This window comes from Trachemys scripta, chromosome 4, assembly GCF_013100865.1.
Source record: "Trachemys scripta elegans isolate TJP31775 chromosome 4, CAS_Tse_1.0, whole genome shotgun sequence".
NCBI classification, from domain to species: Eukaryota; Metazoa; Chordata; order Testudines; family Emydidae; genus Trachemys; species Trachemys scripta.
In genome coordinates this window covers 88,186,522-88,202,752 of record NC_048301.1, presented here as the reverse complement: position 1 = coordinate 88,202,752, position 16,231 = coordinate 88,186,522, and the positions used below count along the sequence as shown (strand labels likewise).

At 43.1% G+C, this 16,231-nt stretch overlaps 1 protein-coding gene across 2 annotated transcripts in view; it reads left to right on the top strand.

Annotated features, from left to right (window-relative positions):
• The window catches only part of KIF18A (kinesin family member 18A), a 111,489-nt gene that overhangs the window by 13,470 nt on the left and 81,788 nt on the right, over positions 1 to 16,231 (top strand). The window contains exon 5 of one of the 2 annotated variants that reach the window (XM_034769861.1): positions 3,597 to 3,707. The exons of the other annotated variant lie outside the window; for it this stretch is intronic. Coding sequence (XP_034625752.1) covers positions 3,597 to 3,707 — 111 coding nt within the window. The remainder of the gene's footprint in view (positions 1 to 3,596; positions 3,708 to 16,231) is intronic. 2 annotated transcript variants of the gene reach the window in all.

Below are 16,231 nucleotides of genomic sequence, written 5' to 3'. Positions count from 1 at the left end.
GTTCACACAGGCAATGCAGCAATGAAGTTTTGTTGTATGGTTTGTTTGCTTGAGTTAAGACTAGTCCCCAATGACAGCATTGCCTTTGCATTGCTGGGAGCATTTTTGTGTATGAATGCAAGGTGTTACCATTGCATCGGGGAGACCACTTGATAGCTAACACATCAATTTTTTATAATATAAACAATGCTTATGAGACACTTGCAGAGCCAGGAATAAAACTGAAGAGTTCTGACACCCTCTATCCTGCTTTAACCAACAGGTTACAATTATTATAGGTGGCACAGCTAGCGATGCTTACACCCAGTGTTCCCTGACACTTATAAGATGCTTTTACAGTTACTTATAACTTTGCCAAACTTTAACTATCTAGGCTGAAATTTTCCATGTTGGGTATCTGCCAGAGGCTGAATTATTTTTGAAAACTTCATTAAAAATGGTTTAGCTGTTCTTCAGATTGAGGTTAAGGGACAGTATATTAAACTCTAGCTGTTTCATTGAGAAGCTCTAGCACATCTGTGCTTTCGAGCAGGGACTTGAAATTTGGCCTGGGGGTCTCCCTAGTGCCTGGGATGTGTCTTCTACCATCCCTGTGAAAACTTGGCCAGATTTGAACAGATTATGGCCCTCTGAAAATCTGTGCTCACAGGCTCAGAGGGTGTTAGTTTGATAGCTAAATTCTCCTAAGGTTGCATCTGTACTGAAATATGCTTCAGCCTAGGGGGTTCAGGGACTGAGCAGGACTTTTCCCTGCAATTGCTCCTCCTTGGGACTGCTGTGGTGGCAGGCACAGGAACTAAGAGCAAAGAGACTGCTTCTAATCTGCTCTGCGTTCCTCCTGCTGGACCCAACCAATGTGGAGGACTAGGAGAACACAGCCTGCGTACAGCTCTGAGGGGTAAGGAGCTGGGTTTAGGGCTGGACAGGATTAGGGGTGGCTGGGATGAAAGAGACTTGTGGGGTCAGGAACTGTGAAAGGGTCAGGGATGATGTGTAGGGCTGGGGGGAGAAGGGTATGTGACTACTCAAGAACCCTCCCCTCAGAAGCTGGAATAGAATCCAGGGTTCCTGAGTCTCATTTCTCTGCTGTCCGCAAATAGCTATGAAAGCCATTGGCAAAATGTGTGCTTCATCTCCCTCTCATGGCTAACCTACACAGAGGATGACAACTTACCACCGCCACACCTCAGAGTTGCAAACACCTCGGGAATGGAGGTTGTTTGTAACTTTTAAATGTTTGTAACTCTGAACAAAACGTTATGGTTCTTTTTTTCAAAAGTTTACATCTGAATATGACTAAGGGCATGTCTTCACAAGCAACATTAAAGTGCTTTAATGTGGCTGCGTAGTCGCTCTCCCAGCGCTATTAGAAAAACACCTCCATGAGGGGACTAGCTACCAGCGCTGGGAACTGAAACTTGCAGCGCTTGGGGGGGGTGTTTTTTTTTTTTTTTCAAGTTGTAGTGCTGTAAAGTGCCAGTGTAGACAAGCCCTTAATAAAGTTTCAAATCTGTATTATGCAGAAGAAGAATGCTGCTTGTAACCATCTTAATTTAAATGAAACAAGCACACAAACAGTCTACTTACCTTGTCAAATCTTTTTTTAAACTTTCCTTTTATTTTTTTAGTATTTTACATTTAACACAGTACTGTACTTGCTTTTTTCATCTGTGCTGCTGTATGATTACGTACTTCCGGTTCCAAATGAGGCGTGTGGTTGACCGGTCAGTTCGTAACTCTGGTATTTTGTAACTAAGAGGTTCTACTATATTTCTATCCGTTACTCTGTTGATGTAACTAGCAGAGGTCTGAGCTGTGGATCTAAACATATTAACCTACTGATTACCCATGGGAGAGTCAATATGGTTGTCCTTAATGGAATTTCTATTGTTTAAGAAATTACATACCAAAAAATTAAATTAAAGAATGCTAATAAGATTTCCCTTGCAATGTTAGTGCATCCCTGTTGTGCATATGCATTATGATTGTCTTTATGTGATCACGTACTTTTCCGCAGGACCCTTGCCTTGTTCATTTTAAATGGATGGATGTTGACTGAGTGAGCAGCTAATCAATATTTTGTTTTGTTCTCGTCCTTCAGTGTATGGCCTCGGGCCTTGTTCATTGCACGCTGTTCAGACCATGCTTTGAATGCAGAATTAATTTCCTCATGGGCTTTTCTATGACACTCAACTCACTGTAGTATCTGAGTGTTTCATAGACATTACCTCACAGGAGAATTATGAAGATAAATTAAAATGGCATATTCTCTTTTTATGTATTGGGAACTGAAGCATAGATGCTTCAGCATCAAAAGTATATGCTAATTTTGTGTGGACAATTTGAGATTCTTATGGTCTGATTTCCCCTCCTATTCCAAAAGCTTATAGCACTTTCTGTTCAGAGCACAGCTCTCACTGACTTCAGTTGCTGCTGTGATTGCTCAGCACTTCTCTAAATCTTCCCCCCAGTATCTCAAGTCAGAATACACAGAAAATGAGGAAAATTTAATGGCTATTTGTGAAAAATTTGGTTTAAGTGACTTGCCCAGCATCACATAGGACCTTTGTGGCTGATGTAGGGATTAAATACAGTTTTCAGGGTAGCATTCAAACCAAAGGGTGGTCCTTTCTCTTCCTGCAGCCCTCTCCCTCGTTCACTAAACACCTTCCAGTTTCTGCAGCAAATGAGTCACAGATCCTACAGACAACAGCCTCGCTAACCAGATTTATTCAAACACAACCTTGATTCATTTCTTGAGCACTGTCAACTCCACCATGAATGAGGTGAGATCCTCTGAAAAAAGTAGTATGTGATCCTGTAATTAAAGACCTTATTACAATACATATGCAGAAAGGGGTGGAATTAAGGTTACATGGGAAGCCTTAATTCTGGCACTTCCTAACTTTTGAGAGGTTGGCTTTGCAGCTGTAACTTTCTATAATGTAGTTCTGTGTTTGTAATAAGCTTATAAAGAGTTGTCTACATCAGTGGTGTGCAAACTGTGGGGCCTGCGCCCGCCCCTCCTTTTCTCCTCCCCCCCGCAGAAAGAGGCACAGAGGAATGGTTTTGGGCAGGTGCGGTAGAGCCTGAGCTAGCCTCCAAAGGGGGTGCGGAAGGAACATCACGCCCCCATCCCAGCTCCTCTTCTATCCCCAGTTTCACCCCCAACTCCACCTTCAGCGCAAATTCTACCGCTGAGGAAGCGTTGGCTGTGCAGTAATGGAGGGAGGGTGGTCAAATTCCCTTAATGGTAAGGAGGGACACAAGTGGAAAAGTTTGTATGCCACTGGTCTATATATGTAAACTTACTATATATTTTTTATTAAAATAGATATCATTATGTTGCAGAAATTCAAAGATTTTCTCTTAATTAAAAAAAACCTTTCTTTTAAGTGACTTGGTTTCAAAAAGAAAATTCCCCTCTGCCTTACTGAGTTTTCTCTCTCTCTTTCCCCCTCCCCCCACAATTCAAGTAACTCCTTTTAGGATGAATTTTAAGACCATTTATTACTTCTCAACTGTATAGAAAGCCTGTTCCCTAATTAAATCTTGTAAAGATTACTAATTTCTTGTGTAATCTCAACACTTTGTAGCCTAAATGTGCAGAGGAGATCCTTCAGATGTTGGATTATGGAAACAAAAATAGAACACAGCACCCCACTGATATGAATGCCTCATCTTCTCGGTCCCATGCGGTCTTTCAGGTAAGATGATATAGCACCGAGATTCTCAGATTTCATTGCTCTGCGACCCCCTTCTGACAATAAAAATTACTACACGACCCCAGGAGTGGGGACCAAAGTCTGAGCCCCACCACCGGGAGGGCAAAGCCCCGATCTAGTGGGGACCAAATCTAACGCCAGCACGGGCGACTCGATTGGAACAGGGTCACGAGACACAGTTTGAAAACCGCTGATGTAACATGTTTAAAGGCTGATATCTGAGACTTAGTGAGTTTTAAATAACTTTTTTTAAAGTAGTTATTAAGCTTCAGAATGGCTATCTGACTATGGCAATCTTGTTTTATTAGCTTGGGTAGGAGGAGAGAAATGCACATTTTTACTGTTCTCTCTCAATTTGTTTGCTTTATTTTAACTTTGTAACTGTTATTTAGTTCACAGCATTTTGGGATACAGTTTATGTGAAATACATTATAAAAATAAAGTTGCATTATTCATTTCTCTTCTTCTCCCCCCCCCCCCCATGCATCCTTCAAATAAAGTTCCCTCAGAAATAGGTTTTAAATACATTTGGAACCTAGCTTGAAGCTGCCATGATGCTTTAAGAAACTGATATGAGAAAAAACATATGCACACCAAAAAACTCCAAAGATCTATAAAAATATTTATACAATATCAATAAATGGTGTCTGAATGCAACAAGGGAGGTAAGGGTAAATTACTGCATTTGACAAAACATTAACCCTTTCATGACTTTATGCACATGTATCTTTTCCCCCACTTGCTTAGCAAGATCCTTGGAGTTAAATATTTCTTTAAAATTTCCTGATCTAGTGACTTTATTTATTTATTTATTTATTTTGTCTTTGAGATAGAAATAAATAACAAGGCATATCATTGTGATGAGTATTTCCTGTCCTTTCCAAAAAACACTTTGAGTTCTGTTGTGCCCTTGAGCACCCTGAGGTCAAAAGTAGCACTGAAACATGTGTACATAAAATGCATTGACTGTCTTTTAACCAGTCTGCATTTTTAAGCATGAAAGGTTAAATCAGTTAGGTGTCTCAGTACATTTGAGATACATAGACACTATAACTTAGTGGTGCTTCCACACTGTTAAAGTTGCATCATGACCTCTGTCTAAAGATGGGCTTTCCTAAGTCCTCTAAAAGTCAATATGCTTAGTCCAATTTCTTTGAAATTAGGTGTGCCTCAGGAGTTTGCAGGGTGGGATTAGCGACCCAGATTTGGAATTGTTTGAGCTGGGGTTACAGTGATATAAACGCTGGGAAAAAAATAACCGTTTTAAAAAATGCTTCTAGTGGCTTTTTGCCCAGAGATCAAATTGCTGATGTGATCCAAGTCAAAATGGTCTTAGTCTGTTGAGTTTTACCCAGATATTCCATGGCACCCAAACTGAGAATACTTTTTAGCTAAGGCACTAATGACTGGATGAATCACAGATCTGTTGATGGCTGTGAACTCACCCTGTCACTAACAAAACTAAAGATAAATTAAACATAAGCCCCCCCCCCCACCTAAAACAAAAAGCCTTTGAACTGATTGTCTTGAGGCTGCTGCAATTTGTGAGTCCTAGATGGCAATTTCATTTTGGGAGGAATGTTATCAAGGTAGTTTGGGGGAAGGGGGATTAGACATGGGAGGAGGGGGTATGTGAGGAGAGGGCTTCAGGCCTGCAGTGAGGAAAGGGGGTTATAGGGAGTGGATTGGATGGTACAGGAGGTAAGAGAGGTTGAGGATCAATTGTGGGAGACATTGCACCACCAGCTCTTCTGGTGCACCCCAACACTGCATGAAAGCTATTAATAAAATGTTGGAAGAAGATTAATCAGCAAATTGAATGATTCATGGCTGACTGGAAAACGTGTACTGTATGGCACAGAAAAAATTACAAGCTTGGACACCTGTGTTTCTCAAACATTGGGTTTCTCTCAAACATAAATCTATCAGGATTTTGGAAGAGAAATCCCTGTGTATAATTTTTCTCACTAGCCTTGCCACAAATCCCACCCTCCAACCATTGTGAAACACCGCTAGGAACGTTATTCCACTGTAACATTGTTGTCCTTCAATCCAGGCACTGCATGCGAGTCAGGTTATAGGAGATGGGGTAGTAACAGTTGTCACAGTTCAGGGCAGCTGTACCCGTATTTCCCTTCTATGGTCCTTCTAGGGCACGGACTCTAGGCTCCTGACTCCTCAGCCATCAGCTCTCTTGGGTGTCTCTCCCTCTTGACTGACATTTTTCCAAACTGCATAGTTCCCTGCCTGCACTATGATACTCCAAGCAAGCCAGACTGCCTAAACAGGCCAGCATCTGCACTTTGCTTTCTCTCTGCAGGCTACGAACAGCGTAATGGTCACACAGCTCTTTATAAGCAACCACATTTATTCTTAAGCTGAAAGCATTACAGCAAAAACATACTTAACAAGAAAAGAACCTTACACGCATGTTAAAAAGGGTACCAGAGGTCACCCTAACTTTAGGCTCTGGTAGGTGTCAGTCCTTCAATACCCACAATAGGGTTTTTCCCCATGCTTATCAGTTCGTTACTGGCTCATTCAGAACCAGAACAACCATGAATAGTTCAGTCTTTCCTTTACAGAGCTTGGGCCTTTGATCTTGGTGTCCATGTAACTGGTGGTCAGCAGACAAAGGCCCCCTCTTCAGGGTATAGCTTCAATCGGCTGGGTTTTTGCATATCCTGAGTTGGGGAATTTGTATTTACTCCCCAAGATATTACCCAGGAAACGTCACACTTTTGTTCCAAATTCTAATCTTGTCTGGTATGCTCAATATATTCCTTTGAAACCCCAGGTCTCATATCTATCACATCTCCCCCTTTGAGAGGTTATGTATGATCCCAGCCCACAATACTACATAATCCATTCATTTTATACAATGGACCCCAAAGACAGTTAAACTTAATTCAATAAGGTGTCACAAGGATATTGCCATTGTGACAGATATGGCAATTTTCTGCCATAACATTTTGTATATGAAGAAATGAAGACTTAAGGGGGACGAGTTTCCTGCTTGTAGTGAGGAGGCTTGGGTACAATAGTGGGGAGGTCTGATGGTGCTGCCAGCTGAGTTTCAGAGTAACAGCCGTGTTAGTCTGTATCCGCAAAAAGAAGAACAGGAGTACTTGTGGCACCTTAGAGACTAACAAATTTATTAGAGCATAAGCTTTCGTGGACTACAGCCCACTTCTTCGGATGCATATAGAATGGAACATATAATGAGGAGATATATATACACACATACAGAGAGCATAAACAGGTGGGAGTTGTCTTACCAACTCTGAGAGGCCAATTAATTAAGAGAAAAAAAGCTTTTGAAGTGATAATCAAGCTAGCCGAGTACAGACAGTGTGATAAGAAGTGTGAGAGTACTTACAAGGGGAGATAGAGTCAACGTTTGTAATGGCTCAGCCATTCCCAGTCCTTATTCAAACCGGAGTTGATTGTGTCTAGTTTGCATATCAATTCTAGCTCTGCAGTCTCTCTTTGGAGTCTGTTTTTGAAGTTTTTCTGTTGTAATATAGCCACCCGCAGGTCTGTCACTGAATGACCAGACAGGTTAAAGTGTTCTCCCACTGCCAGCTGAGGTCACTCAATTAGGGTGAACTGCAAACAGAACGGGGCAGACAAACCCCAAACGCTGGTGGATATTCCAATATTTAGATTTATCAAGCCAGCACACAAAACAACTTCTATATTACCATATACCATTACTCAGAAGTCCAAACAACACAATTCCCTTAAAGTACCCAGGCTCCGGCCTCCGTTCACACATACCTGTCTGATATGATGATTACTGAAAATCTTATCTCATCACATAAAAGAAAAGGTTCTTCCAATCCCAAAGGATCTGCAACTTACCCGGGTTCAATTATAACTTAGATCTTACCCAAAATACACGCTTATAGCCAATTCTTATTAACTAAACTAAAATTTATTTTTTAAAAAAAGAGAGAGAGTGAGTGTGTTGGTTAAAAGATCAATATACATACAGACTTGAATTCAATTCTTGAGGTTCAGATACATAGCAGAGGTGAGCTTGTAGTTGCCAAAAGTCCTTTTAGATATAGTCCATAGGTTATAGTTCAATGTCCATATTCAGGGTGGCTCCAGTCAATGACTGGGGATCTCAATTCTTGTGGCTTAAGGGTTTCCCCCTCTTGAAACCCAAAGCAGATCTGAGATGCAGAAGGATCGTGTCCCAAGGTTTTTATATATTTTCAGCAGCCTTTTGGCCTGAGAAAACAATAGACTTAACTTTCCTTCTTTTAAACATCAAGGCAATTAGCACAGGATAATTTATCCATTAAACAGTTCAGATACAGGTTACCACAACCTTCAAAGAGACATATAGACAATAATACTATTTCACTCAAGTATCTTCATAAATGTTAATATTTCCTTTTTGATCTTTGAATTAAAGCTATAGCAATAGACATGACTTGTTTGCTTACATCACAAGGCCTGACCAAACACCTACCCTTCTATCTCTAACAATGCATACTTGCATTTCAAAGCTCTATCCATTTACATATCTCCCTAACCTGTCTTTAAAGTTTGGCCATGTCAGGTCAGTCTGTGAGTTAATTAACTCTTTCTGGCCCTGTCACCTTCCAATGAAATATTATATTACACTTCTAACGTCACAGGAGGGACCTGGTTGGAGGGGGGAGATGCCCTGAATAGGTCAGGGGCTTGGTTGTAGAGTTGTGCCAAAGATCTGATGGGGCTCAGCTGCTGTGTGTGGATTGTTTTTCGTTTTCTTTTGGGGCGAAGGGGGCTGGCCTAGTGTGCTCCTTGGGGGTAGAGGGGAAATGATCGTACAACTGCCTAAATGATTACTAATTCCTACCAATAACATATCTTTTCCTCTTTTAAAAAAAAAAAAAAAAACCCTAGGAAATTCTAGGGCAAAAAATACTTTAATGCAGAGTTACAGTTGCTGGATGGTATGTCATCCCTTTGCAGAACTGAGTTGAGCAAAACTCATCTGAAAACCAGCAAATGCATGAGCAACTTTAACTTTACCCTCTTTCATCAGTGCCCCAACACACCCCATTAATATGCACATCTTTATTCTGCTAACTCCACAGTTGCTGAAATGTACAAGCCCTTTAACTCCTTTTTATAGTCCATTTACTCTCAGCTATAGGATTACATACAACATTATTAAAGGACAAGAAAGAAAGAAAGAAAGAAAAGTTGCCTATGTCACCTTCCCTCTGCTCTCTTCAAGCAGTGCCTCAGTATGCACACAGCGTATACTCATAGATGTATGAGCGTATTCCCACATTAGCTGGAGCAGAAGGAAAGTGGCATGGACAATCATTTCCTTTTTGTCCTTTAATAGCATTAGATGGAATCATGTGGGGGTCAAGCTCAAAGTCTCGTCTCTTTCACCTACAGAAGTTGGTTCAATAAAAAAAAATTACTTCACCTACATCTTTCTGAAAAATCTTTAGCAATTTGATGATAGTTTCGCAGTAATATGGTCAGTTTAAAATTCACTAAAAGGAAATTAAATAAAACAAATAGCCTTAACCTTAAGCTGCATGCTAGTGCTTTGGCTACCTCAAACAGAAATTTCTGAATCTTGGAATTCCCCTTCTTTGTTTAGCAATGAAAATTTTGTGTTTGCTATACAAACAAGGGAATTTTCCAGATTTAGAAGTTTCTGCTTGAGATAAGCTGCCATAGTAGTTCTCCAGTCCAGTTATCCATCTCTTGAGCTGGCTAGCTGGAATGCAGCTGCTGCAACTGAACTCAGTGAGTACAGTGACTAGAGTCAAACTATTTCAACGTGAGCAAAAGTGGAAGACCCATTGACCGAATTCATAGCTATTTTGAGAAAATTAATTAAGATAGTAAAGAATCTTGGATGCAAAAATCACAAAGAAGGGGGTGGAAAGACCATATGAAGAACCACTTTGCAAAATGCAGTTGAAAGAACAGACACCAGAACCACTGACTTTGGATAACCAGATACAAATATTAGACTCTGCATCAGGATGAAGGTATTGATAATACTGCATTGCCACTGCTAACTAAGTACATCAAAATAAAGTTGGCCAAAGACAATAAGGAGGAAGTATCATGGTTTTTCAACCACACGTGGATATCTTGTAATAACTCCAGAAGTGAAACAAAAAATAGACTAGAAAATTGCAGAATATTTTTTATGCCTGTAATATTCCCTTTTTTGTTGTTGAGAATCCAACTTTCAATCAATAATCAGCTGCCAGAAGCTGGGCTACAAAACAGCCAGTTGAAAGAAGGATAGCGGGTGAACTGTTAGATGCAGTCACTGATGGTTTGCATGATGTGGGAAAGCATAACATTAATACCAAATGGCTGGAGTAATGTGTACAATGACCCAGGGACAACTAACTGTGTGCACATAAGGAAAACCATGCTGTGTGTCAGCGGTTGATCCTGGAAGCAATAAGGAGACTAGAAAGTACTGTGCTATGCTGGCAAGAGAAGCCAAGGCATTATCAAATGAACTGTACAATTGTGTTTTTAAGAACTACTTGACAGACAATTTGAAAAAGGTGCAAAGTATGAGAAGTGATTTGAAACAAGATGACAACACTTTGGTTACGAATGGCTGTGCATCACATTGGCTAAATCTACTTGGACAAGACCTTATACCAAGTCCTTTGAACAGTGTTGTAGATTTACAAAAGTATTCACCATGTCCCTGGAGCTTGGTTCAAAGAATTCCAAGCTTCTGTAAAACCTCTATTCCTGGTGACACACTATGGAACAGTCAAATAACTTGCCTAGAAACATATGTTAAAAATCAGCCGCATAATCTCAGGATTGCAAGTGATCATTAGGCAGAACTTGAAGATAGAGTGCTCAGTATAATGCATAACCAAGGAATTTACCTAGAAGCAAAGAACTTGATCAGTCAGGTGAAACAGTTGCTGTGGCACTTGATGCACTCCATAGGGATAAATCAGCAATTTCTGTTGTGTACAAAGTATAATTGGAGCTATTAATAAATGAAGTGCTTGCACCACACGAGAGAAGTGCCTCATAAAATCTCTTTTGTAATTACTCCATGTTGACCAACCTCCTTCATCCAAAATATGAAGGAAAGAGACTGTCAGCTGAACAAGAAGAAATTTCAAGGCAGTGGCTACTCGGCAAAAATCCTGATTTTTTTTTTTATTTATTTACATATTTACTAGCATTTAAAGTAAAAGAAACTCTGTATCCAAAATCAGTGTTTTCATCTGCCCTCAAAGAAAAAGTTTTCCCTATAACATGGGAAAAATATGAAGAATGTGAATATTCTGACATTATAGAACAGGTGTTGCAGTTGCATCAGTGTTTGGCAAGCATAGAACGAATCTTTTTAAACTTTGGATACATCCATTCGGAACTGAGGTATAGGCTCATCATGTATCCATATGATGGGGTGTACCAGGCCCTTTGAGGCCCTCTAGAAGGCCATGCTGTCCTACCACACACTGCCCCAGAAAAAAGGCAGTAGAGTGGGGTCCTCTAAGCAGCCTAGAGAAGCTTCAGGGGAGGAAGCCAATCGGAGCCTACAAGGCTCGTGTAAAAGGAGTTGCAGGGTCTGGATAGCTCAGTTCCCGGCTGGAGCCAGAGGAGGAAGGGTGTTCCTGGCTGTCTGAGGAAGCTGCAGCAGCTGGACGGAGCAGTCACTAGCTGGGACCAGAAGGAGTGGAAGTCTGGGAGACTGGGGAGAAACCCTGTATAAGCAGGGGTAGAAGTTGTCTAGGCACAGAGGCCTGGGTGAGAGAGAACCCTGATGAGAAGGGCCAGAGACTTATTGTCTCACCAGGTGAAGGGACTCGTGAGAGAGGAACCCTGAGAGAACGGGACAGAAATTGTTACAGACTCTCTAAGCAAAGAAGCCTGGGAGAGAGACTGCTTAAACACGGAACAGGCTGAGGACCCGAGAAGCTGGTGGGACAAAGTGGGAAGCAGCTCAGAGAATATAGCAATCGACAATAGTGACAGAAACAGCAGGTGGCTACAACTAGCAGTAGGATCCCTGACTTGGGACCCAGAGTAGTGGGTAGGTCTGGGTCCCCACCACCGGCCACAGACAGTGTGGCCAAGGGCCGAGAAGGCAAAACGTTTTGTTTGGAGCCCAAGAAGGGCCCAGAGATGGGATTGATGACTTTGGAGAGGGGGGCCAACCTTTCCTTGAACTATTACCCCGGAAGGAGTTTGTTTGCAGTCTGTTTCACGTGACGGCTGCATACTGAAAACCCATCTGAAAGAGAAACTACTGTCAAAGGATACCAAAAAACAAAGAGCGCAGCACGCATCTGGCCAGCAGGAAGCACTCACGAGTGGCCACACCTTTATAATCTGACAACATCAAAGTTGGTCTTCTGCTACAGAATTCTGCAGGGCCAAGTGGATCTGGATTGGCAGTCTGCAACTCTGCATGTTTCTGATTGCTTAGTAGCCTACAATTCTGCATTATTGTCATTCTCATATAATCAAATGTTTTCAACGTGACATGTATTACTTCCTTGAGGAAAAGCTAACCAAAATATTTACTAAACATTCCAATGTTCAGTATTACCATCACATATATTAGTATTACACCCACTGCAGTTTTACTTTTTATTTGTACAAACTTAAATTAATCTCTGAATCTACTGCCACAATTTGAATATGTAAATAAAACTAAGTATTATGTGCTGTGCATTAATAAGTTTTTAAAATAGGAAATGCCTTAAACTGTGACTGACTTTTTTTCCTGGGGCAGTAAAAACATGATTTTACCTGGTAGAAACCACACCTGGTAAATACCATGCCATCTCTGCAAAGATGATATCACCAGATTATTATTATCCAGTCAAAGTTTCTTCCATATTCATTGCAACTTCTCTCATCCAATTAGTCCTTGTAATGAGCTAGATCTTGAACGTTTGCTTGGGTTTACCTTGTCTTTTTTAGATCTATGTTGACCAAAATATTTAGTTGGCTTTCCCCTAAAAAATTCTGTTTTCTTTTTCATTGCATAAACTTGTTCAAGAACCAAGATTCATTCTGTCAACAAAAGCAATCTTCTACCTTATTTCTTATTTGTCTGTATATTATGTACAGGATTATTTAGACTAGAGCTGGGTAAAAAAAATTTTTTTTTTTTCCAAATAGTAATTTCACTGAGAGATGTATTTGGGAGTGGAGTACCAAAACATATTTGGTCTGACCCAAATTTCCAAATAAAGTTCTCAGATGCATGTTTGTCAACCAGAGGCAGGGGATCCAACACAACCAACTGCAAAGAGTGGCTCACTAAAAGTCTCTGGACTTTCTCTGGACTTAGGTCAGGAATTCCTGACTTAGGTCTACATTTAAAAAGCTGCAGTGGCGCAACTGCACCACTGTCACATTTTAGTGAAGATGTTCCTACACTGATTGGCATAGTTAATCCACCTTCCTGAAAGATGGTAGCTATGTTTACTCCTGTTGACATAGTGCTGTATACACTGGAGTTTAGGTTGGTATAACTACATTGCTCAGGGGTGTGGATTTTTCACACTGCTGAGCAACCTGGTTATACAAATGTAAGTTTGTGGTGTGGACCTGGCTTTAGTTGAGGATATTCTGCTTGAGCAACCGGAAGAGAGAATTTGAGCAGTTCAAAGGGGAGTGAATTGGTGACCGTCATTCTTATTACCCTTGGAACAATTTTAAAATTCTTTAACTTCTAGTTGGATGTCATTTGGCTGCTTTTCCACCTTCCTAGGTGTGTGCATGGACACGTGCACAATTGTCAGAGATTTTTGCCTTAGCAGTACCCATAGGGTTGGGGGTAGCGCCCTCTTGAGTGCTGTAGCGCCCGTTATGGGACTATCCCCTAAAGCAGCGGAGTGTCCCAGATCCAGGCACCCCACCCCCGATCCCCAATTAGAAGACACAGGTTCCTGATGCCATGGTCTTGTCTGCAAGGCACAGGACACTTGAGTCGCGATGTTGATCCCCATACTCATAGTACCGTCAGACCTCCTGCCAGAGTTCTCCACGGCACAGATCACCATCACCTAAGCGTCAATTTCCTCCCTGGTGCGGGATCATTCCAGTCTCTGCACCATTCTCCAGCTCCCTGGTACCTCTCTCTTCGGGCAGGCACCAGTCCTCGCCCTCTCCTTACTTTTTGCCAACGAGGGCCAGTTGGCAGACTCAGGCATTTACGGCTCCGCCCTGGTCACCGGAAGGACAGTGATCTGAGCCTGAAGAGGAATTTAGCCCCTGGCCTATAAAAGGCAAATCACCACAGGCCCGCGAGACTGGCATGACTCCTGCAGCATGGAGGCAGGGGCCATGGCCCACTCAGTGGCAGTACTGGAACCCGTGGGGTGTACCTGTTATGCCGGTCCCGTACTCCCACCATTCCTACCAGGCCACATTGGACAAGCTGCCCCCAGCATAGCCGGCACCCATGTCGGATCATGGTGCTGAATCCAGCACGGGAGCAACACAGTGGGTGCCCAAGGAGCTGTCTCCGGATGAGCACAGGGAAGCCACCCCTCCCTCTGCTGTGCAGTCATCTTCATCATCTCTGGATGAAGCAGTAGCGGGCCCCTCGCAAACGAGCAGCCCACGTCCCTTCGCCCGCCCACCCACCCACCCAACGACTTCAAGGAGCACCCGGCTCTGCTCAAAAGGGTGGCTGCCAACCTAAACTTGGAAGCTGAGGAGTCCAACGACCTCTTTAATGTTATGCCCTCCTACACCCCAGCCCAAGTCTCATTGCCTGTCCACCCAGAGATCCTTAAAATTGCCAAGGGGGGAGGGATAGCTCAGTGGTTTGAGCATTGGCCTGCTAAACCCAGGGTGGTTGTGAGTTCAATCCTTGAGGGGGCCACTTGGGGATCTGGGACAAAATCAGTACTTAGTCCTGCTAGTGAAGGCAGGGGGCTGGACTAGATGACCTTTCAAGGTCCCTTCCAGTTCTAGGAGATGGGATATCTCCATTAATTATATATTATTTATATTATTATAAGTCTATGTGGCAGACCCCCTCTTCCATTCCACCTACCTCCAAGAAGGCAGAAAAGAAGTACTATGTCCCCGCAAAGCGATCAGAGTATCTGTACACCCAGCCTCCAGCGGGATCCCTGGTTGTGTCCGCCATCAACAAAAGGGCCAGGTAAGTGGCACAGCTAAAAATAAAGACACCAAGGGGCTGGACTTGTTTGGCAGGGAAGTTATTTGGATAGCCAGCCTGTCTATCCATCAGGCCCTGCTAGGCAGATATAACTTCAACTTGTGAGACTCCATCAGCAAGTTCAAGGAGGGCCTCCCACATGACCAAGTCCAGGAGTTTGCCACCTTGGTGGACGTGGGCAAAGCGGTGACAAGAGGTGCCCTCCAGATGGCCTGGTACGCTACAGACTCGGCGGCTAGGGTAGTCATCTCCACGGTGGTCATAAGGTGCAACTCCTAGATACAATCCTCTGGGCTATCCCAGGAGATGCAGACTACTCTTCAGGACCTTCCGTTTGAGGGAGCAGGGCTCTTTTCGGAGCTGACCGACTCACAGCTCCACGGTCTTAAAGACTCCCGTGCCACCCTTTGTTCCTTGGGCCTTCACACCACTCAGCAGGCTAGAAAGCCATTCCGTCCACCTCTGTCGAGGTCCTAGGGTGTCCCCTGGGCCAGCTCCTACAGAAAGAAGGACAGAGACAAAGGATTTAAACAGAGTCACCCTTCATTTTCCCGTTCCTCCACCCAGCCTGGTTCTTCCAGAGGCCAAGGAGGCCAGAAGCAGGCATTTTGAGGATGCGCCCAAGGACGGCGCCCCAGACACTTCCCAGGATCCATACCCCTGCTCTTTCCTCAACCCCTTGCACCCCTTCCGGTTGGCCTGGTTATGGCTGACCTCGGACTGTTGGGTGCTCGACATAGTATCTTCGAGCTACACCCTGCAGTTCGTTGAGCTCTAGCCTTCTACATTCAAAAGACCACACCATTCTGCAAGTTGACGCAATTGTTCGTTGCGGTGGCCTACAGGATGAAAGATCGTCCAGTTTCCGCTCAAAGAATTTCTTCTTGGATGGATGACTGCATTCGCTGTTACAATCAGGCAAGGTGGCACCTCCAGCCATCGTAACTGCCCATTCAACCAGGGCACACGCCTCCTCAGCAGGCACACGCCTCCTAGCCCAAGTGCCTATCCAGGACATCTGTAGGGTGGCCACCTACTCATCCATCCACACATTCATGTACCATTACGCACTTACCCAGCAGGCCCGGGATGATGCTGGCTTCGGTAGAGCAGTACTGCATGCCGCTAGACTATGAACTCTGAGCCCACCTCCGAGGATACTGCTTGTGAGTCACCTAGAATGGAATTGACATGAGAAAGCACTCGAAGAAGAAAACACAGTTACCTACCTTTTCATAACTGTTCTTTGAGATGTTGCTTACATCAATTCCATTACCCGCCCTCCTACCCCTCTGTTAGAGTTGCCAGCAAGAAGGAACTGAGAGCGCATAGGGTC